The sequence below is a fragment of the Colossoma macropomum genome, unplaced genomic scaffold (genome assembly GCF_904425465.1).
Source record: "Colossoma macropomum unplaced genomic scaffold, Colossoma_macropomum, whole genome shotgun sequence".
Taxonomy (NCBI): Eukaryota; Metazoa; Chordata; class Actinopteri; order Characiformes; family Serrasalmidae; genus Colossoma; species Colossoma macropomum.
Window position 1 is genome coordinate 28,386,140 of NW_023494809.1, and position 25,351 is coordinate 28,411,490.

A 25,351-nucleotide genomic window follows, 5' to 3' on the forward strand; every position below is an offset into this window, starting at 1 on the left:
CATTTTTCACTTTTTTAAGTCATTTTATTAAGAAGATTTCCCTATATTGGCAGATAATTTTGCTTGTTTTAAGAATTGAGCTTGGAACCAGCAAAATTATCTGCCAGTACAGTGTAATAATAATAAAAACTAGTAAAAAAAAATCTGGAAATAAGCTAAATAATCTTACAATAAGTGCACAACCATCTCAAAATGGGAAAAGCTAAATATATCAACTAGATTTAAGATCATTTCACTTGACAAGATACTTTTTTTGTCAGTATTATTATTATAGCCTATTATTGCTATGGACAACAACACTAAGTCACTTTAAATAACAATAACACTGAGTCACTTAAGTCACTTTAAAATGTATATATTCTTCACAGATTATCCCTTGTTTAATATAAATGTATTGGTACATAGCAGAGAGGGGTTTTTCCCTTACATACGTCCCCCCTGTCTCTATATTTTGTGTATATTTTGTGTATATTTAATATATTTCAGTTTCAGTATTCTCTTTGTATTTTTATTTTTACTTGTTTACTTTCTGTAGAGTGATTATCTGAGCCTCACCACAAGCATTTCAATGCATGAATGTCCTGACATGTTGTGCAAATGACAAATAAACTTTTTTACATTGTAAATGTAGTTGATTATGTAAATAGTGTAATTATGTCGTTATGTAATCACATTTAAATGGCATAGTAAAATCACATGGCTAAACTCAGTTGCTGTAATAAAGAAATCTGCACTTCTAAACAGAAGCAGAAAGAAGGAAGAGGAGAAGGAGAAGGAGAAGGAGGAGGAGGAGGAGGAGGAGGAAGGAGGCTGAAGAGGCGAGTGGGACGGGGCGTCGATTTTAGCACTACCGCTCAGATGGCCACATCTGCTCGAGAAACTTCCACCCTGCTCCTCATCCTCCAGCAATGTCAACTCGATTACCTCGGGGTTGAAAGAGACAAATACCCATCCAGATGACTCCTCATCCTTTTAGGCCCATCTGCAGAAGCCCAGGCTCCGAGGCTCCAGCCCTGCCCGAGGAATCGCTAACCCTTTTAGAGAAAGCCGCAGGAATGCCAGGGTCACCGTGCTTTTCACTCATGCTAACCCCTTCTTAAATTATCTTAACCATATTTCCAACAAATAGGATTCTGCCTCCTGACCTCCACATTGTCCCTGTCCTGAAGAAGGTCCCTCCTTATTTTCTCTTTTAGCTCGCTCCCTCTTTGAAAGCTTCCCCCCCCCGCCCCTTTTCTGTCTCTTTTTGGATCTTTTTAGCTGTTTAGCTATACTCTCAACTCCCTCCTTTCAGCTGCTGGAGCTGCTACAGAAAATGGCAGCATACTTTTGTAAACTATCTTGTTCATCATGTTGATACAGCTAAATAGAGCTGCACTGTGTAAGAAGCTGAAAGAAGCATTACTGAGGCAGGAGATTAAAAACATGCTATGCTACGGTGAATGTATGCTGCTGAGTCGCCCTGTAAAGCCTGAAATAATCATTTAGAAGTCAGAGGCGTCGGGACGGGAGTTTTCCACCCCTCGTTGCACATCGACACATTAACGTCACACACAGGCTCAAAAAGAAGGTGCAGCTCGATGTTTAGGCCTCAAATGATCTCAAAATCAACTGTACACTGATGAAGATGTGATGACAACAGTAGATAATTCTCCATATCCTCTGAAGACGCCCCTTCACCAAGTTTAGACTGAGCTCTCTTTGGATTCTCTTTCAAACATCAGATTCATCTGCTCAAGGAAGGGGGCCGAAGCACAACTGATGTTACAAAATGTAACATGCAATTACACATTTCCACCAGAGAGGTCTCCAAAATGTGCAGTCGGTTAAATTACTAGCTTCAAAACCTTAGCATGACTATCAAGTTACATGTTTTGGACATTTTTAGTTGCCTAACTGATACTTTTTTAACTCATTTGTAATAAGTTTGTTCAAATCTTAACATGAGATCTAGGTATTGTCTATTTAATCAAAAAGTCAAGTCCAGTTTTAATAGCTGTAATAAACTGGATATTCCTTCACATAAAGAAGCAAATCAGTTGATTCATTTTTGCAAGTCCGTATGGAAACAGTAAATGGAACCATTAAAAATAAAGAAATCAGTACTCTAGTATCTTTTATTTAAAAAAAAACAGAACAAAATAAAAGTTACGGTAGCTACAGTATTGGTACGAAAGAAAATTGGCTATATTTCTGTTGCAAATCCACAAAATTTTTATTTCTGAATAAGAAAAGGATTTGATGAATACAGATGTCTAGAATGTCAGCTATTATTTTGAGGTCATATTTTTTCATTCAGGTTGGAACAATGTCATTTTATAAAGGAAGCACCTCATATATCTATCCTGTAACTCACTCGCTCGCATTGGGCAGGCTGATAATTCTCCACAAGGGGGTGCTATTTGTATCAAAGTAGCTTTTGATGCATAATAAGTGTTTGGCCCCACATCACTGACATTGTTTTGTATTTAGTCCTTCAAATTTTGATAAGCAGAAATATTTAGTCAAATAAATTGTTAAAGTTGGTGTAAAATTAGTATCTGGTCACACATCACATCTATACAAGTCTAAGACCCGTAGACTCTGAATGTCTTTCTGAGATTATGTGCTAAGCCGTAATAACAGCCCCTGTTTTCATGGTTTTCTGACTTCAGTTTCTTCTTCAACAAGTGAATATAATGTATATGGATTTAACCCAGGAGACCGACCTGAAAATTCTTTTTCTTTCTTGTGAACTTCTTGATTAATTGCGCAGCGTGTTTTGAACCACCATTTTGTTGCGTGAAATTCTGTCTGATTAATTTGGAGGCATTATATAGACATCAGAAGAGCAGATGTTGTCGGTCAGTCCTTTTCTTTCACCTCAGTTTACCCATTTCATCACTTTGATGACCCATCACTTTGTTTACCCGTCCATAACTTTAATCCAGAGCTCTTTGGGCTCATCTTTGTACTGTTTAGTGTGACCTTTCTGTTGTTGGTGCCGTTTAAGAGGTTTGCTTTCAGTGCAGCTTCTGTATATCTTCTTGAAATCCTCTGTGAATGGAGGACCATGAGACTTTCACCTCTACTTTGTTCCATTTCTTTGGAGAGCTTCATCGCAGATTGTGTTATTTTTCTGTCGTCAGCTGCTGTGGTCTTCCTCCAACAACCTGGTCATCACAAATCAGATCTTTCTGGTTCATTTTTCTACGCGACTTGTGTTAGTATTGTCGAATTCTCTGAAATAACCTGGGATTTGTCTTAATCTGCCCTTCAAAATCTTGTCGTTCCCATCATAGTCAGTTGGTTCCTTAGAAAAGGGAACGGTTCTATTTAGAACCATGAATTCTATATAGAAGTGTCTCTTTGCATGGTGAAACGGTTCTTCAGATTGATGGAGAATGTGTTGTATATGGTTCTATATAGCACCAATGAGGGCTCTGCTACTGTAATGATGTCAAGCTTGTAACAATAGCAGAACCCTTTTTGGTGCTATATAGAACCATTTTCAAACAGGTGCTATATAGAACCATACAACACATTCTCCATCAATTTGAACAACAATTTGACCATGCAAAGAACCATTTAAGCATGAAATGGTTCTATACAGAACTCATGGTTCTAAAAAAACCCTTGAAGAACCTTTTTTAAGTGCTTAGTGCCCAAAAACAGACTCAGAAAGCAGCATCCAATGGCGACTATCAATTGTAAATATTTACGGTTCTTTTGTTTGTACACAATTAACCCTTTATTAACCCTTTAAAAGCCTGCTGTAATTTTACATTCATTTCTATTGTAACGATTGCCGGGGTCTGTTGTTCATTTCTATTGTAACGATTGGGGTCTGTTGTTCAAAACTTTCAATAAACACCATATTTATATTTGCAAATTATAGTGTGAATATGATGAAAAGTTGACTCAAGCCCATCAAATCAAAAGTAAATATATTTCTGCAATTTTGGCTGCTGAAAAAATTTGCCTGAAAATAATCAAAAGTGGCACTTTTTTTGGTCAAAAGAGAAAAAAGGCCATATATCAAGAGAAAGTATGATGCAAGAACTTCTCCACTACAGATTTGATACCTCTTAACGACTCAATGTCCCACTCGATATATAGAATACAGCAAAACAACAGGAGCAGAAAGGAGAATCTCCACTAAGGCGCAGACACCATCTGTAGCCACAGGTCTTGAAATGATGAAAAACTTTCATAAATAACAACCAAAGTGCAGAAGTGCAAGCGTTCACCACTGTCCAGGACACTGGACACTGTGTCACACTGTAGCTCACATTATAAAGCTTAATAATTTTCATTTTTAATTTTAGTACATTTATTTTATGCTGTTTTTTATTTATTGTCAGCTCAGTTGTGTCCTATTGAAAGCAGATTTTGTCAATAATTAAATTTAAAAAAACAACAATAAAAAATTAAATAAAATAATAAATAATTTTTTGGTTTCGGCTTTCTGCCAGGGGTGCCTTAAATTTCGGTTTCTATTTCAGTCAGGAATTTTCGTTGGGATGCATCACTCTTGCACTGGCTGAACCAGAAAACTGACTTGGTTCATCACTCCTCATGTTTCTTTCTTGTCCAACAAACACTGTAATTAATCACTTATTATTGTGTAATTACATCTGAATATGCACAAAGTAATAACTCAACTTTTAGAGGTTAAGAGGCCATGACACACTTAGGCAGTTAGACCCACTGTACCACCATTTACCTCAATACTTCATCGCAAAGGGGGGTTTAAGGAAGAAAATGTTCTACTTGTCAGTAAAGCTTATGATGCTGATTCTTAGCTTTAGCATGATGTTCATCATGAAAATGCATCAAACATAATGAATTCTTTTCACAACACCTCACGCTGCATCTCACCGTGTCTGATAGCCACACATCCACCAGTGTGTTTTGTATGCGCAGTACATGTTCGCTGGTATTAGAGTCCAATGGAGCAGACAGTGAGGGTTCCCAGGGTGGTGTGAAGAAATCAACACGGCAGATGCCCAACATACCATGCCTAACATGTCAGCCGCTGCCCCTTAGGCCACCCACACTCACACACCCTCTCCACCCCTCCCCTCAGACCCCCCTCTCCTGAGTGGCCTACTTTATCCACAACCTCTGCAGCGAATGTCTCTAAACTGACTGCAACTGAGGAGAAAGATGTAAGGTTTTCATTTTTGTTGTTTTATTATGCCTTTACTGCAGGTTAACTGCTGGCTTGTGTAGGTGTGGAAACTAATCATCATATGTGATGCAGCCTGTCTTCACCAGGGCAGATCTTTAATTCGTTTTTCCAGTTGACCCCTTAACATTCCAGGTTTATTTCACAGAAAGGCTTATTATTCAGTAACTACACTGTTAGTAATAAAAGTTCTGTTCAGGTACATCTTTCATTCATTAAGGTAAAACAATGTAAATGTTCCCTCAAAGGTTCAACAGTGGTTTTAAGGTCTGATTGTGAACCTTAAATAAGTTTTTCCAGGTGAAAAGTTTGTATTTGTACCTTTTCATAACCAAATGTTTTAAAACAGAACAGTAAAATAAAAGCCTGGAGACGAGACGGGGTGTGTGGAGTCAGTACAGCTTAGAAAACATCATTTCAGTGGATTATGGTTCAGTTATGTTCCCTGACTAAAGGTACGGAGATGTACCTCTGAGGGTTCCACGCCAGTGACTAGAGGGGAACTGCCCCAGTGACAGTTTACTACCTTTTTTTTTGAGAGTGTACTGGGACTTCAGTGCAAACTAATGAAGCTATTCTTAGGCTGTAGAAGTGTGTAATAACACCTTGGGCCTGCTGGAATGCCCATGGCTTGTTAAGAGGTTAACATAAGAACTAGAAAATTAAGAAAATGCATGAAACATAGGTCCTTAGTTTCTTATGGATCTGAAACTGGATTATATTGACTTTCTATGAGACCATTACTGTACAAATTGTTTCAGCTTGAAATTTTGTGAGCCAAATTGAATTCATGTTAATGGAAATCACTGAGTGCCACAAACTTCAAACCCAATAGTTCGCTTGGACTTCAGTGTTGGTGAACTGTGGCAGGAGACAAGATTGCATTGTTAAAGAACTGCACAACCGCTTTAGTTGCATTGACCACTGTTCATTTTCGCAGCACTGATGATCCAAATGTGCCATTTTTTTATGATTCGTTATGATCCAACTACAAATTAATACAAAAAAACGATGTAGCTGTGTTCATAGTTAGTCAGGAGTCAGTTTAGATGATGTAACTATCTTTATTTTGTGCTTTTACTGTTCATGGCTCTCAAGTTAGCTAGTTTGCTAGCAACCAACTTGGACAGTTTCCTCATTGGCACTACAGTATTGCTAGCAACAGATGCAACTTTACCAAAGTGGAGGTTTTTAAATAATTGTCACCAATTTTCTGGTTCGGCCTTTGACCTGCTTTTTTTGCAACAAGACACAAACTGAAGACAATGTCTTCTTCCATACTGGGACGTTTTTACAAATATTGGAACCATATTATTACTATTGAACGTCAAATATTATTATTATTAAACATTATGAGTATTCAGTCCTTCAGTCACTGCTGAACATAAAAAACTGTGTCAAATAAATTTAATGTTGGCGTAAATTGGAAATCATAACACATTGTGTTTTATGATGTGGTGGGGAGGTGAAAAATGATAATATTGGACAATATTTGAGATCATCAAAACACAGACTTTTTACAGTGGGCAAAAGTCACTGTGCTTTGTTTGCAGATTACTGGAAAACAAGAATTTTGTCTTTTAAATTTTATGAGTGGTGCTTAAAATGACCAGGGATATAATCTAACAAGGTACAAAAGGTCAATTTTGAATTCAGATTGACTTTAACTCAAGAAATCAATGACCCCAAACTGCCCACCCCCCAAAAAAGAACCAGCTGGTGATGAGATCTACATATAAATGGTTTAGGGTCTCGATACGTATCGGAGAAGCAATGCAGCCAACATCATAAACCTCCTCTACAGCATCTTCTTGTCATTCCTCCTCTCATTTCTCCATCCCACATTCATTCCCTCACCCACACGTCCACCCCTCCTCTCCTCTGTGTCTTTCACCAGGATCAATTCGCATCATCATAAACACGAGCGATCGGACAGGATTGCCGCTGACCCGCTGCGAGCCCTCTCTCTCTCAAACTCTCCCGTGCAGGGTCATTCTGTGCCCCCGTCTTGCCAACCTATTGAAGGTCGTGCAAAAGGATCGGTGCTTTGAAGCCCCAGAAACTCCATTCTGCCAGAACAGAGGCGCCCCCAGTTTTTATTCCACATCCTCAAGTACGAGTGTGTGGGAGGGGTGGGGGTTAAAAAAAAACCTAATAACTTCTTCAGATAGCTAGTATCTCTCTCTCTTTCTCTCTCTCTCGCACACACAAACACAACCCTTCCTATATAGGCACACTCTCCCGCCTCTCATCTCCTCGGTCTCTTGGTTTCAAAGGAAGCGAATAAGGCAGAAGGACAGAAGGTTATGCATTAGTACTGGTCAGTGCTCAAAGAGACTCCGTCATAAATAATAAAGGCTCGGGGAAGGACATCCAGGCTCTAGTTAACGCGTCTTGCGCCGCAGCACATCAGACGCCAGTCGCGAGATTGTCATTCGACCACCCGCTCGATCCACATGATTAGGTGACGGTTTCAATTATAACCTGCCATGGAAAGAGCATAAACAATGCGGAGAGATGAGCAAGAGTTTGTTTGGGGAGTTTTCTATACGTCCCGAAAGACGCGGGGTGATGCTCCACAGTGATAACTGCCTTTACATGTTGTATGAACTGGAATGCAAATTGTTCCCTTTGTGGGTTTTCAAAACAGATAGGAACTGAGAAGAGCATGGCGATCTTAATTAACCCTCCTGCAGCCCACATTTTTTTTGTGATCAACTTTTTATTGCATTTTTCACTACGTTTTACAACAAGGGTGAGGAAAGGTAAGGGGTAGGGGAAGGCAGGATGGTGGCATACGTTTTTAGGAATACACACAAATCAGAAATAATACAAAGACAATATATAAACAACTATAGAACTGAACAACATTACATAAATTAGTTGGAAACTAAAATTGTTGAATAGAGTCTTATATATTCTCCCAGTTTCTTATTGTTGACTGTTTTGTCTTGTTAAGCTTTGCTGTAAGATTCCATCCGAACTATATTTTGAAAACTAGATATTCAGAATTTGATAGCTGAAAACTGTGGGAAGATCAAGAGTTACAAGACAGTTTTCTTGGTAGCTGTAAAACCTGCCATCACCATCCTTCGCTGAATCGAACAAAACTGAAGGGTTCAGTCGTCATTTAAAGGACATAAATGTGGCGACAGTGGATCACTGAGATCAAATACTTTAGATAATATATCTACTGTAGAAGTCCTTATATCTGCTAGATTCCCAGAACATATGCATAAATGCACCAGGTGCAGAGTTACAAATATTTCAGGTATAACTAGAAATATGTTTTATCTGAAATCTCCTGTTAGCTGTTTCATATGCTCTGTAAATTATTTTATAATGGATAAACTATGTGCCAAATTTTTAGAGCAGTGACTTAAACTAGCCCATACAGTGTTCCAGTCCAAGGAAGGACCAGTACAGGAAAACTCTCATTCCCACAGTTGTTTGACTGCTAACTGCTTTATATGATGGTCTACTAAAGTATTATAAATAAACAATACTCTGCCCCGTAGATTGTCCAAAGGCCTTATCCAGTCTACCAAGGGGTGAGAGCTGAGAGTGCTGCCCCAGGGAACTTCATAGGCTGGAAGTGTGGAACGAAGTTGTAAATAAACAAAGTATGAAGAAGCTGGAAGATTAAAAAGCATCTCAACCTCCTGAAATGACAGCAAACCACTATCGCCACAGAGGACCAAAAAGAATTCCTGAATGGTTTAACCACAAAGTCTTGAAATTATTCCATAAAGGAGCACATTTTGTTTATTAGAGCAGATGCGAAACTTTCAATAGAAAGGAAAGTAAGTAGACTGTAAATGTAATAATTATGTAACTAACTATGTAATTAATTAGGTACTTACACAGAAATAATGTATGTAATCTAAATGTATAGCAAAACAACAATAATTCTCAGAGTTAATTACTGTTTATTTTGTCAAATATGGAAAATGAATGAATTTCTATGAAAAGTACTACAAGCTATTCATTGTCACTTTCGGAATCTCTGTTTTTGAAGGTTTTTTTATTTTCTTTTACATAATTTGAAAATGCCAGCTGCCCTTTACATCGTGACAAAATTTCATGATGAATGGACCATTAGAAACGATTCAAAATGACCTAGAATATAATCTCACTGCATTAATTTTAACTCAAAGTTACGAACATTTCCTGTAAAGTTGCTTTTCTGGAGATCCGAGGTTTTGGTCTGTCAGCGATGATACATTTCCCTTGACATGGTGTGACAGTAGAGAGAGTGGAAATGGATTTATGCACGGCGAGAATGGAGAGCCTAGAAACTTACATGAAACACCATCCTGCTTTTCATACTGTATTTCAACTTGGAAATGTGGCCTCTGGCAAAGCTGTGCAATGAGCAGGACTACGAGTCCAGTCATGAACATGGACGGATGACCAGACATTGCTGGGAGCCTTTCAGACACTATTTTGCGTGTCCAGCTTTAATTCTGTTTTTAACCTTCACTGTCCGTCAAAAGTTTGTGGTCACTTAGCTTTTCGAAAGTCTTTTTAAGTAAGTTAGTTTTCTCTGCCACTTTGCAGGAAAATAGAAAGCTTAGCATGTTAAATAGAAAACCCAAAAAACTGCAAAGCTGAGGAAACAACTGAAAAAAGCACTTACTTGAGAAACTGTTCCATGTAAACAAAACCTTTGCAGGCATTTAATCACATTTATTCGAAAATGATGGGCCATAAAAGTATGTCGCACATGCAAAACTACGACATCAAGGCCCTGAGTAATGCACTCCCACGGTAATCACTACTACAATCAATACATATTTTTTGGCCAAGACAAGAAATATCTTGCATACCAGTCTTTCATCATTAGTAGGTTTTCTGTGTCCATTATAAAACTCGAAACACAAGTGCCAATTAATTTCCATGGGCCTTTCTGTCCTTGCTGACCCCGAAAGAAGCTTGTTTTGAAAACAAAAGTGGCCCTAGCGCAGGTCCCAGATGCACCCCCCCGCCCATGCTTGAATAGCATCTTATCTGTAGCCGCTGGCACTACAGACGCATTAGCGAGTAGATTACACATGCTTGGTAGGCATGCATTAGGGAGATGGGGACAGGTCCCGGCTCTAAGCAGACGACTAAAGGCCTAGGCCTGGGCCTATAATGAGATCTAACTCCTCAGGAGAGGCACTCGGGGCCAGTGGGCTCTATTTACAGAGGCCGGCCTCATTTAAAAGACTGTGTCTGTGTCACTTTATTACTTAGCCCCGGCGAAGCACATCAAGGCTCTCTTTGCATTAAGACCACACACACACCCCCCACCACCACCACCCCACCTCCCTATTTGCAGCTAAGCTGATTACACAAACATAATGTGTGTGTTGTGTGTTGGGGGGGGTTGCGAAGGGGGTTGTAAGAGCCTAATGTGAGTGTGTGGCTGTGCCTGTGTACTTATATGTGTATAAAGCGAAAAAGGAAGTCTGGGATAAGGAGATAGTAATGCGTTTTGCTCGTGGCTGACCATTAAAACAAGCTAATTTCTGTCTTCAGGTCAACTTTTAGGCGAGTGGCTCTCCGAGGCAGAAGTGATGGTACAGTTGTATGACTCTGAGAATGCACTATAGTGAAATATACCTTTTTTTTCACTAAACTAGACGTTCACTGCAGGCCGAGAGTTTGGAAGCAAAGCTAAGAGATAAGAGATACAGTCGTGTGCAAAAGTTTGGTCGCCCCGTTGTTGTTTTGTTGACTTTTGAAGTGAGAATAAGTCACGTCCTCTACAGAGGGTGTACTTTTTAATTCACAATTACTGTTTATTTTGTAAATGTAATATATTGGAAAAAACGGGCACACTTTCATATTTTGTATTTTTTTTCAATGTGTTAAAATTAGCCAGTGAGTCATTCTACGGAAACGTCTGTTTTTGCGTCCCTAGTGTTTACAGATATATTACACTTAAAAAATGGTTAGGATTACAAAACAATAAGTTATTTTAACAATTACACCTTTTTGAGTCATCAATTTAGCAATATTGGTTTTTAAATCAATTATATTGAATTCCAAGCACCACAGAAGTGCCCGTCCCCACAGGCATGTATAATATTTTAAAGGTAAAAACATTTTTCTACAACTTTAACTGCAATAATATATACTTGACTATGAAATATATGACTTAAATGACATTTATGTTGTGGTCCCAAGGAGTCGTGTCACTGGTGTTACCGCGTAACAAAAAATCTCTTATTTTGAAATAAAACGTCACACTGATGACATCACTCGACTTCCTTTTACCTGTTTTCTGAGGATCTATGAAGAAAAGCACATGGTGAGTCCACTGTGTCTTTCAGTTATCAGAGATTTTCTCATTTAGCTCATGATTTCATATGAAGCTTTTAGCTGAAGTCACTGGTGTGACCGACTTTATTCTGAGGTAAAAAGGTATGCCATCTTTATGTTTAGAGGATGTGCACTTATTTTTACTTAGAAAATAATGTGATTATAATAAAAGCATTTGATTCAATGTTTTCAGCAATAGTGCACAATTAATCCAGTCTTTTTTTTTGAACAGCTTCAACAGCATTATTGAATTAAGTTCTGCATATATTAAAATATCTTCAATTGGTGCTAATGACAGCTTGGAATATCCAACTTGATGATATTTTAGCAGGTATATTAAAAAAGGAAAAACTGATCAATGCAAAGATGTTATAAACAAAAGGGTGAAAACTTTTTTTCCATACAATGTGTTGCAGTATAAGTGCATCAATGCAATCTTATGGTAAATTCTTCACTCTATATTTTTGGCCTATAATAAATTTCATCTAATGTCTATTGTCTGCGTGTTAAGCCTGAAGTGACTCCAGAGTTTCCGGCCATTTCTGCATGTTCTTTCTACTTCTCTGAGAACAGTGAAGCATAAAACATATCGCCGCTGTCCACAACAGATACATTTTCCTCTCAAAGTCCCCCTCAATTACACAAATCAATACACATTTCTTTTATCTTTTCATCCCTTTTCTCCCTCTCTCCCTCTCTTTCTCTGGGGGCTGAAGGTGACCCCTGGGCTGGAACGTGTCCTCCATTTCGCAAGAATCGGTATAAGTGCTGGCCATTTGGCTTAGACGTTAAGTGTACAAAATGAGTGGTCCTGTCTCTCCGGCCCCTCTCGTCCTGACAGGCTGATGATAGAAGCATCACATCCTGGGCCCCACAATAAAATGCAAACTGACAAGAGATGAGGCTTTGGTGGCTGAATATAATGCTGGATTGTGCCTCCGAGTGCCTTATTATCTTGTCTCGGGATGCTGGAGAGGAGGAGGGTCTCACGGAAAAAAAAGAGAGTAGACACTACACTGTACACACAACCACACACACACACCCAGACATGCAGACACACTACTTTGGCCTTCTAACCACCGCTTTCGCAGCTAATGTCCACTTTTTCCCCCACAATAAACAGCACTGGGCTGTTGGGGATGTTTACGTGTGGCAGCTGGAGTGGAAAGCAGCAGAAATGAGCTTTTTAAAAGGCAGAGGAGGTCGCGGGGCGAGGGTGAGGAGGGGATGCAGGGGAGATGAAGGAGAGAGATGTTGCTGTGGAGTTAGCTTTGCTGCGGCCGCTGTATCACTGATAATCCGCCAGCATCCAGCTCGCACAAAGACTTCACACGGGAGTCTATAGACACAAGCACATCTTTCACTGGCAGATTTTCACAAACACATCACTGCGTTTAACCTCTTGAACTGTAAGTAGCCGTAGCTACAGCCTAGGATAGCTGCATAATGCTAAACACTATTTTACTAAACGCTATACTTCTGTTGCTATGCCATACAGTATTTTGACCTTTTTTATGCTGGTTGGATCATCAGAAGTTCAGTGAAACATCTGAGTTTGGTCAAAAAAATAAAGGATTTTCACTGCAAAAGTACTGTAAAATGTAATGGTCTCATTTTTAAGAAAAAAGGCTAAATGCATGTAAATAAAACATAAATATACTGTATTTTAGCATTAAATAGAATGTAAATTCACAAAAACAAAACAGTTGATCACTTTTATTTCAAAATGTTTACTATTAATTTAGTAGCTGTTACTGTTTATTATGGTAAAATACTGTATATCAGAATAGCCATTTGAATTAGTGAAAGTGCTGAACAGAAAAAGGCTAGAAAAGGTATTTCTACGATGTTGAATGACTGTAGTGAAGTGTAGAGATTGAGAACTTTTACTGTTAATTAACGGGTTTTGTGTTGGTTTTTTACAGGTTTCTTTATACAACACGCTCATAGCAACCAGTAAAAATCTGATATTTGTTAAAAGGACTCGTCTCCTTATTACAGCCTTCTGAGCTATGAGTGTTGCAGATTATCCTTACTTACTGCACATATTAGTACAGAAATTAAATAGATTAAAATAATATAAACTTACAGTTTAGCAGTTTTTCTAGCATGTCCAAAAGTTTGTAGACACCTGTTCATCTACGTTTCCTCTGAAATGAAGAGTATTAATAGTGAGTTTGTGCTGCAATAACAGCCTCTACTCTACTGGGAAGGCTTTACACCAGATGTTGAACATTGCTGTGAGGATTTGATTAAGCATTAGTGAGGTCAGGCACTAATGTTGGATGGTCAGTTCTTGATCACTCCAACTCATCCCAAAGGTACTGGATGGAGCTCCATCACTCCAGAGAGCACAGTTCCACTGCTCCACAGCCCAATGCTGGTGGGCATTATGCTCCTCTAGCCCACTCTTCGCACTGGGCATGGTGACCTTAGGCTCATGTGCAGCTGCTTGAGAGTACCCCATTCTACTGGTCAGTGCTTTGTGCTCACAACTTGTGTCAGCAATGGGTGTTTAAGGTTGCTGAATTCACAGCGTCTGGATACTTCTGGACATACAATGTATAGTGTAGCATAATCATTAACAGACATAATTGTAGTAATAATAATAATAATAATAATAATAATAAGCTCAGTTTTGTCCTGATTAAGCAGCAGATTATTTTTGATATCCATTTAAAGATGACTGACAAACAATTTGTCAGCTTGGCAACAGAATCTTGACTCTCTCAGAGAAGGGAAATGTATACATTTATCAAAAAATTGCCATCATGTTCAGATTTCTTAAAGGTAGCATGTAAAGTGAGAAAAGCAGTGGCCCTAAAACGGAACCTTGTGGAACTCCAGGGTCATATATACTCAAAATGGAAAAGGCAGAAAAAGTGAGTGTACTCATTGTATTATTGTCTGTATAAGGATGACAAATAAAAGTTGGACTGTCCAAACTTTTGGTTCTAGCATATACTAACAGAACTAACCTTCCCTTGCATTCTAAATGTCTAAATGTCTAAACCTCAGCCGCCGAGTAACAATTAATAATGCATCCCGCATTCAGCTGAAGCAGATGTTTCTTTGTTTTAAACGTAGCAGTCCTCTGGAGAAACCTGTGTGACATCAGCTTTCACAAACAGTTACAAATATCATGAACAATTTTTATAGCATTGCTCCATCTATACCACACAAACCACATTCTAACACAGTTCCCCTTCCTACACTGTAAGCCTCAAAAGATAAATAAAAGCTTTTGATCCTTAGTGCCTACCGTCGAGGTCAACTCTTTGTCGGCTGCCGAATGTTCTCATATGTATACGAGTAGGTTTATGACCGCATATTTGTCCACGTGTCCCAGCAGCTCTGCGACGCTGAAAAGCATCTCAGCAACACATCCATTATGATCACAATCCACACAGAAAATCAAGCAAGTTTACAAGCTTGTTGTGTTATTGTGCTGCTGTATCTTTTCAAAGCAGGCTGTGCAAAGACTCCAGCCACTGTGACCGCATTCGATGCATGTATACACCAGCACTCTATTGAGATCCGCAACATACAGCGCCCTTGTGACCTGTTAATGTCTAGGTTTGTACAGCTGTATGTCTGGGTCAAAGCCAGGGACGACTGACTAAGTCGGATAATATCCATGCAGGTGAAAAGAGATAGTGCCTAAAGAGGGAGCACACATGTTGTTTTTATTTACTATTGTACTGCACAGATAATGTAAATGCCTCTGAGGGAGTTTCCTATATGAAATACTAAAGCCAGCCTCTGCCCCCTGCAGCATTTTCGACAGAATAGATTTTTGCTGACATGCTACATAGAACGATTTCAGGGCAAAAAAAACAGAATAATGTAAAGATTGTTTTGTTTATTGCTCACAAAACTTCACCGCACCTCAAACTACTGGTTTAGGATGCCTCGCTACTCTCTCATCTGGGGTTAGACGCTCTGGCATAGTACGTATAGTTGTTGTCATATGAAAACTGGATTTACTTGCCTGAACTTCTTTGTTGATTGAAATTTAAATATTATATTCTATTAACTTGTATATGGATTATTCTACCAAACTGGTTCAAAGTCAGAGTTTGATCTTGAACTTTAGATTAAAATCCTTTTGCTTTGAGTGACCCTATACCTTAATTATGTTTATGTTATTAAACAAATGATTCAACATTTCATTTTTTCACTATCAAAACAATCATAACACTTCCGAAAACTTGCCAAATGTTTCGGTGGGGACAATTTTAGCTCATTTTGAGCAGAACTCAAAATTGCCAGTACGTGATAAGCAAACACAGCTTTGAACTGCTTTACACACATAAACTCATCACATTTTCATGAAAACACAAAGAAGTTTGATTAAATACAGAAAATGTGTTTCAGTAGTGACAATTCTTAATGTTCCACACTGATTTTCAGACTTTGGGACACATTTACTTCAAAACAATGGGGTCTAACTGCTCACCATGTGGCCATGAGGGACAGGGATGCAGCCTCACTTCTTGTTCTAAAGTGCAGGGGCGTGACCAATATAAGGCTCCGCCCACAGACTAAAACTCAGTGTTTTGGTAATGACATGAAAACATGGGGCAGTGTTTTTTTGATTTTTTTTATTTAAAAATTAAACTCATGATAAATCTACATTGTTCAAATTCACATTGAAAGAAATGCATTTTTTTTAAAAAAAGAAAAAAGTTATTATCTCAATTGTAAATTTAGTTGTTAGGGTTTGGGACATAATCCGTCCAATAGAAAGTACCCTATAAATGATGTTTTTTCATATATTTAGCTTATGACTATCTCTATCAATGTCTTGGGTGTAAACAGATCAGAACACTGCCCTTATATATGTCTAAGCTCTGAATACTTCATTCGTTTTTGAACAGTTTTTACTGTGGGAGCACAGTTTACACTATAGTGGTCCACATTTTTTCAAAATGGAAGGTGCTTCTGAAAAAATATCACATAATTTAGATAGTTGTAGTTACAATGTGAGGTTTAGAGCCTTCATTTGAAGTTTCAGAGTAGACAGTACTGTACCAGAGATTCTGTTGATGCCCTCTTTCAGACTTGAACCAGCAATGCTTTGTTTAGGCCTACAGGGGCGAACTTTCATGGTGCGTTTTTCTATCTAGGAACTTCTGCCTTCAGTTAACTCAGTTCTTGCACCAGCTTCCCTTTACACTGTCTGAGCTTTTAAATATAGATGGACCAATAGAAATGGTCTTTTTGTACCATATGAGGTTGTTTATGGCAGCAGTGATACACTATTTAAAGCAGAGTAAATTATATAGGTAACAAATTGGAATATTTGGATGGGCTTTAAACTGACCAGTAACTACCAACTCAACTCTATTTAACTCTGGACTTTTGCAGCAAATTCATTATTAGCACAAATACTGCAAACTGGTTTCATCTTAATCCAAAAGAACCGAGCTGCATTATGAATCGGTCACTCCTGGCTTTGACCCAGACGTACAGCTGTACAGACCTAGACATGAATAGGTCACAAGGGCGCTGTATGTGGCGGATCTCAATAGAGTGTTGATGTACACATGAATCAAATGCGGTCACAGTGGCTGGAGCCTTTGCACAGCCTGCTTTGAAAAGATACAGCAGCACAATAACAACAAGCTTGTAAACTCAAAGTAGGCTTATTCGTTTGATTTTCCATGTGGATTATCATCACAATAGACGTGGCGCTGAGATGCTTTTCAGAGGGACAAACTGCGGCGGTCGCGGAGCTGCCTTAATCTGCTCGTTGCAAATTTATGTAGATAAAACAAGAATCTTACTTTACGTACTGTTATATTCCGTTTCACTGAGTAAATCTTAATTAAAACTTAATAATAAGATGTTATTCCACTTCTTTTTTATCACAGTGTGCGAATGTTCTGTGTAGGTCAAAAAAAACTCCATGTAAAAAACTCAATTCTGATAAAAGCAGTGCTATAACGTCTTGGTTGAAAAGCCGCAGTAAATCTGACCCTCACAGTTTCAGTTTCACCTAAACAATAAACAAACACAACAGGTATACAGGTAAACATGTACACAAACACACAAACTAGCTCAGCACTTCCACACCCGGCATTTCCTTTATCTTCCTCATGCTTTGACTGCATTTTTCTTGGTTCTTTTATAAGCAGAGTGGACAGTGCGGTCATTTTAGGCCTGCTAAGGACATTGCCCCAGGACAGACTGAACAGTGGCCAAGCCCCAGCCTGCCCCCCGGTTAGCCCCAGGCACTGCCCCAAGCTCGCCGATGCCAGCCTGCACTAGTCTTCACTGGAGATCGAAGGTAATGGTCACTACAGCCGCTTCAGCCACTTACAGAGGAATAAATTACACTTCAAATAGCAGAAAACCTGACGTGAAGTGACCGTACAACAATTTATACAGTACTGTGCAACGATCTTAGGCACCTAAACACACTCTATAAAAACATTTATCTCAGCAGTGAGTGCGTTTTTACTCGGAATATCAATGTATAGCATTGAAATAGATGTAAATAAACATAAATACAGTAAAAACTGACAAGAATTTCTCATTTTTAAGAAAGTAACTAATATCTGGTGATGCTGATTTAACATAATGAAGCACTGATTAATCAAACAGTATATATGCTGGGCTTCCACATGGAGAAATTTGGAAATCGTTAAACACAACATTAATTTATCGCTGCTGTTGGAACAAAACCTTGTATCTCCATTTTTGCCATTTTTCAGCTTTTGACATCATTTGAAAATGTCTGTTTCCCTTTTCATTGTGTGTAAATTTCAGAAATAAATGGCCTAAAATTTCTTATTGACTTACATTAAAAGAAAAGTATGTTTTTCCCTTCTCCTGTAAAGATACGAGGTTGTGTTCCGACAGCAGCGATATGTAAAATCACTACTTATTGTATTGATGTTGTTCCTATTTTTTCTAATGTTAGTGTTTTTTTAAGCAAATAAATTGCTTTTTTAAAAAAAAATTAATCTAATTTTCTCAGGTGCCAAAAACTTTTTTGCACAGTACAGTGTATTTAGAATTGTATGATGATGTCACATCACAGCGCAAACGTCAGAGACAATTTCCAGAATAAATGAAAACTACCATAAAATAATCCACTTGCATGAGGAAGAGGAAACGCCAAAGGAAAATAAGTGAAATAACACAAGTTTCCGAAACTGGACTTTAAAATATAATCAAAAGATAAAGAAAAATTGGGTCCTAACAACCACCTGGAAGACCTACTACACCACCAAAACTTAACACTTAAAGTTCTCGTCTTTGAGAGAGAGGAGAAAATCAAGCTGCTTCAGATCTGAAAACATCCACAGGTGTTTCTGTCCATCCTTCCACTGTGAGAAGACGACTCAGCGCTGTGGGTCTGAAAGGATGTGTAGCTGTCAAGAAGAACCTCACTGAGAAAAGGAGACGGACACATCAAACAAAGAAGCTGAACGATGGACTGACCACCCCAGAGTCCAGACCTCAACACCACTCAGTGTGTTTGATTACTTCAGAAAATGATCAACCAGCTTCTAAGACTGAACTGTGGAGGTGTGTCTGCAGATTCTTTGAGGAACTGAAAGTGAGGCTGGAATAAAGGTGAAGAGTGACTCACTGAACACTCAAACATCTTATATTAGATTTAGTTGTTGAGGCTTCTGTATGATTTTCTGTTAAATATGTGTTTTCTGACGAAAAACTGAGCAATGATTGGAAATAAATTAAATGAAGGGCGGTCTCTGATTTTAAACACACTATAAATATACATCAAATACAGTAGTATATCAGTAATATGTAAAAATATATGGTTATTAGTACTTCATGAGTATATTACATGTATAAATATTATTACTGTCACAAATATGCATTAGGCTATATTATTACTATCCACAAAATAGTCTTTAATATGGTTTTTATTGCAAATTGACAAAGAAAACATGCTTATTTGTATTAAAACATTTTAAAAAGCTACATATCGCCAAACCTTTGTTGAAAAGGAGCTGTTTAGAACATCATATCATTCACTTACCATTCATTAAAAGTAAACATATTCTCCTTAAATACATTAACTTTTAATATGTCGCGGTATGCGTGTGCTCGCTGTGTTTGTCTTCACGCGTAAAAGCTAAATCGACTACAAGACAGACAGACGACGAGCTGAAAAAAAATAAAGGTGAAAGGATAAAGAAAGCGGGCAACAAAAGCAGGTTTGATGCTTATTAAAGAAAATTGTAACTCCGGCATTACGAAACAGCTACTGCTCTCTCTCTCTCTCTTTTCTCTTTCCACACTCTCCGTCTTAGTCTCTCGCTCTCCCTCTCCATCTTTTTTGGCGAATCTTGCCTTGGGATATCCTTAAAAATTCATCAGACTGACAGTGGGATCCTCCAGACCGATCAGTGAGGCTGACAGCGAGGGTCGGACAGGGATCAGAGAGACGCTTCAAACCCCACCCCCCCCACCCCCCCCGCGAAAATAAAAAAAAACCTCCCAGAAGTCAAATCAGCAAAGAGAGACCCGCCGTGGTAACACTCCGTCTCCTTGGTGACAAGCTACATCATGCTCATGCTCCCATCCCATAGCACCTCTCTCACCCCCCCCCAAAAAAAAATATACATATATATATATATTTACATAAAAAAATTTATATCGCCTATCCACCGTCTATGCAGATACACAAGCATTCTCTCTCTCTCTCACTTTCTCTCTCTCTCTCTAACACACACACACACACACACACACACATACACACTCTTGTTATGCTGGTAGGCACTCATAAGGGGGTAGCTGATGTCTGATGTATAATTTATCTCAAAACACCAAGCAATGCTCTTTATACTTCTCTTTTCATGTCTAATGTACTGCGGTGAACCGGCACGTCAGCCACGTTACCTGCTCCGGTTTAATTAGAGCAGATGAAGCCTCGTGCACCGAGGCCTACCATGTGTTTTACTCACCGGCGTCAATTAAAAGGATTTGGAACAAAAGCGCTCGGACTGGCTTCCAAGTAAACTCCCAGTGACAAATGCACATTTTCCTGTAAACCTTTGTAAAACAAAGTCTTATTAAAATGGCTGGCAATTGTTGGAATGCAGTGGTAGTTTTACAAGAAGTACACAGCAATAAACTTAAGGTAGTTAAGTTTAGGCTGAAAAACTACAGCAGTTTGTACTTAAGTGCAGATGCGATCTCACATTTAAATCACAAAGTCTGACGTCCAGCACAGAATTAAGTATTCATTCATTCGATGCAACAGGATCACATTTATGGACATTAACTTAAAGCACTTCATTGTAATAACGTGATAGAGCAAACAGAGCAAAGAGAGCCACCCACAGAGCAGCTGCGGGGGGAGAGGGAGAGAGAGAGAGAGAGAGAGAGAGAGAGAGAGAGAGAGACTCACAGCTACTGTATCAAGCCTGACACAAGCCAAAAAAAAAGATGATAAAGAGAAAAAGAAAGCAAAAAGACAGAAGGAATAAGAAAAGGCAGAAATAAAGAAAGGAAAAAAGAAAGAAAGAAAGAAAGAAAGAAAGGAGGAAGAGACAGCTACAGAGAGAAAGAGAGAGAGAGAAAGAGAGAGAGAGAGACTCACAGCTACTGAGTATCAAGGCTGACACCAATTTAAAAAGAAAAAAGATGATAAAGAGAAAAGGGAAAGAATAAAGACAGACCAAATAAAAAAGGCAGAAAGAAGGAAAGAAGAAAAGAAAGAAAGATAGAAAGAAAGAATGAAAGAAAGAAAGAATGAGGAGGAAACAGAGAGAGAGAGAGAGAGAGAGAGAGTTACAACTGAGTATCAAATCTGACACAAAAAAACAAAAAAAGAAGAAACAAAGAAAAGAATAAAAGAAATAATAAAAGAAAGAAAATAAAAAGTAAAGAAAAAAGAAGAAAAGCACACAGAAATCCCACCATGATGCAGTTCATACTTCATGAACTGAACCGGACCGTAAAGAATGTATAAAGTATCTTCCTGATCCACATCGTTTACTTTCCGTATCGCTTGTTGAGAAAAATAATATCTAATGTGTGAATGAATATACATAAATATATATATATATATATATATATATATATATATATATATATATACATATATATATATAAATTAACGTTTGAAACATTTCTAATTTAACTAATTGAACAAATCAAAAGGACAGAAGCAGCTAAACTGTGGAATTAGCGATACAAGAGTTTCTCATTCTGATGTTTGGAATTAAGAGAAAAAAACAGCCACTCAGGAACAGAATTTTCTCAGGGTGAGTGCAAATGAAGTGGATGCAGCTCATGTATGTTATTTTATACAACTGCATAAATGTATATCAGAGCATAACTGTGTTTGTTATGAAGAATTTCGTAATTGTCATTGTGTACAGTTTTTAAATGGGGAGAATAAATTTCATAAAAAATTGAAATTGAAATCAGGCATCAGTGGTTTATTTGTAATGGTCAGATTTTGACGTCTGCAAAGGACAAATGTATGCGTGTGTGTGTGTGTGTGTGTGTGGGTGTGTGTGTGTGTGTGTGTGTGTGTTTGTTTTAGGTGAGAAAATATATCTTTGAGTGTGTAGAATATACAATATATATATATATATATATATATATATATATATATATAATATATACAATATTCAAATTACTGTGTTTTTGTGATCTGAGTCACCTAAAAAATCTATTGAAATATATTCAGGAGAGCTAAAATGTGAATATATAACATTCTCATAATGACATCATGATGTAAATCGAGCTGGATGTATGTATCTTCTATAAAAGTGTAAAGACTCTGCAAGAAAATTCAGCTGAACTGAATAAATTTGTGAAGTGTAATAATCAAAATTCAAGCGCTTCTGTTGACACCTGTAAAACAACAACATGCACTGTTCCTGTAATTTAAATCAGAGAATCAGTTCTAACTCATTTAAATCTTGGCTGTATCCTAATTTATTCACCCTGTTTAAACATCTTCCTTACTGGTTTTAAAGGTTTGACTTGAGTGAACATAAAGACCAAATTAGGAAAATAATGTACCTTCTTATTTTTATATAAAAACGAATTTATGTTTAAATTATATTAACATTGCATATGAAACAATATTTGCTAACGTGATTTTTATGCACTAAATATTAAGATATAATAATATGTTACACAAAAAATTACATAACTTACTTCACTCCACAATTGTGTTGTATATTAGGCATAAAATGCATTTCATAAGACGTACATAAAAATGATAGAAGCATCCAATTTTTTTCATTTTTAGTCAGAGGCACGACTTAAATCTGAGGCAGAAAAAAAAAGCTGGAAAGTGAGGGTATCTCCCTCTCTCCATCACAGCTCTGAAAGTCAGCCCATTCAGATCAGAGCGGCAGATGAGGCTCAGGAGCTCTCCACACAACAATCACATTTCTCTCCCCTCAGGCGTCCCTGCTTTTCTCTCATTTTTATCTCCAGCCTCAGCCGAGGAGATCTCGCATGTGAAGAAATGTCACCCCGTATGACAGATGAGTGTGTGTGCGCCAGTTTGCCCCAGATTCTGTCAAATTTTGCTGCATTTGGAGCGCCAACCAAAAAAAAAGGGGTCCTCACGTAGTGCCCTGATGCACCCCTTAAAAAAAAAACAAAAGGCTCAGATGTTTCTAAGAACAGGATGGAGCCGAACAAGAGTTCATCGTCACGGATGGAGACGTTTACTTTTATTAACTGTGAATTGCTTTAAGAAAATAGCATTAGAATCTACGACAATAGTTGCTTGACAACTTCACAAGAAGAGAGATCTGATCGAGCGCAGTGCTAAAGCTGCGTACTTTGTGTCACAATATTCCCCTGAAGACTTTCAGTAACAACAAAATACCGCAAACAGCAAAGGAGGACTTCAATCTCCAAAATGCCAGCGCTTCTCCTGAGCCAACCAAACATGACACCTTCTGCATACTTCCAAACTTTTTTTTTTCAAATATATCATAATGCTTTTACCCCCACATCACAGCATTAGCAGCACAAAACTGTACTAGAAACTTTCAGATAACTTTCGTCCACTCATGGCCGGCACCTTAGAACTTGTTTAGTACACTAGAATGCTAGAAATCAATCGACCTTTATTTAAACTCAGAGTACATTGAGGGAGACAATTTACGATGTAGCTGAGCCAAAAATCCCTGCATCCCCTGTGAAAAACCTACAATTATGACTTATAAAAATCTTAGTAAACTCCTCAAAAGCTATGGGTCCATATGTGGGTCCTCACTTCACTTGCTCACGCTCATAAGTGTCACAGTAGTCACTGAATAACTTGTAGATAATAATAAGACTTTAAATTAATAACTGAATAATAAGTCTAGGGTTCAAGAGGTGTCTATAATTTCCGCCCCCTTCTTACGGCATCCCTGCAAGTGCCACACAAACATATACACACATATCAGCTGTGCTCCTCTACATTCTTAGAAATAAAAGTGTAAAAAAGGTTCCCATAGAAGAACCACTTTTGGTTGCCCATAGAACCTTCCAAAGGATGATCCAGATGTAAAGACCCTTTTTAAAGTTCACAGAACCTCCCCGTAATGCAAAGGTTCTACACCAGTTATAGATTTTTTCCTGGAAACAAGAGCCAAGAGCTAGGAACCTTTTAAGAATGCAGTCCTACCTCTTTCGCAAGCCTTGGTACTGAGGGTGACAGTGATGAACACTAGGACGATGAAGAGGGGGACTCACCGTACAGCTTGTCGTTGTCGTCAGCATCCGGCGGCAGCAGCAGGGGCTCGTCGTTGGTCTCGCTGTCCGGGCTGGCAGCCCTCTCGTCCTCCTGCAGCTCCGCGCCTTCCATCTCTGCTCTGAGGGGGAGCAGCGGCTTGCTCAGCTGCCCTGTGATCATTGGATCCTGGAGGGTGGGGAGCGGGGGGGGTACAGGCAGCCAAGGACCGAGCAGGTGGGGATGGAAGAGGAGGAGGAAAAGAGGGACGAGATAGAAGAAACGCCGGTTAGCGCTTGGTACCCGCCGGTTCCCTCGCAATCCCTCTCTTTCTCTCCACTTCTCAACCTTTTGCTCTCTCTCTCTCTCTCTCTCTCTCTTCCTCCCTCTCTGGTACTGATCACTCATTCGCTCACTCTCTCCCTTCTGCTCTCTCCCCGCTGGCTCAACTACTGCTGACTATAGTCGGCTGGAGAGCTCTCGTGGGCTTGTAGAGATTTTGAATGATTCCATTTGGTATCCCGCATGCCCCGGTGCACTCAAAGGCCTCATTTACATACTTCAGTGTCATTAACGCATTACAAACTCCGATGTTCTGATAAGATGTTTGGATACACACAGTTTAAACACACATTAAGGAGAAAATAATTGTTTGCTTAATAAAAATACAGTTGCAGGTATGAGAGCAAAGGATCAGATCTGCAGGTACTGCCACAGTTGCGGGCAGAAATGCACAGCACTTCAGCGCAAGAGTTGGCAGTGACGGCATCGCTGGGAATTTTAATGGCATACTTCATTCAAGTGCCACAGTGATTTACATATACTCTTAATTGGCCAAATAGTATTTCCACTTACGCAATCAAACATAACTCATTCGGGAGAGAGAGCACTTTTACGAGGTGACATAAAAAAGTAGTATTTCACGATAATTTCGCCGTTAATTCGAATCACAAGTGCAGCAACTCCCACAGCAGCGTGGGCAGGAGCACTTCACGGTTCTGCAATAAAAGAATAATACAACTTACCAAAATGGTGTATCCAGATTACAACGAGAATTCGCTCCAAAAAAAATAACAGTTCTATCGCAGTTATCCAAAGATTGAGGGAGAAGAGTTAGAGCATGCTAGGAAGTGGGTAGAACATGCTCTTCAAAAGCAGCCAAAGCAGCGTGTGACGCGGGGAAGCATCGGCCGAGT

The 25,351-nt window shown here is 38.7% G+C and overlaps 1 protein-coding gene across 1 annotated transcript in view; it reads right to left on the reverse strand.

Moving 5' to 3' along the window:
• The window catches only part of pou6f2 (POU class 6 homeobox 2), a 211,116-nt gene that overhangs the window by 170,422 nt on the left and 15,343 nt on the right, over nucleotides 1-25,351 (reverse strand). The window contains 1 exon segment of the mRNA XM_036558920.1: nucleotides 24,179-24,344. Within this exon segment, the coding sequence (XP_036414813.1) occupies nucleotides 24,179-24,344 (166 nt within the window).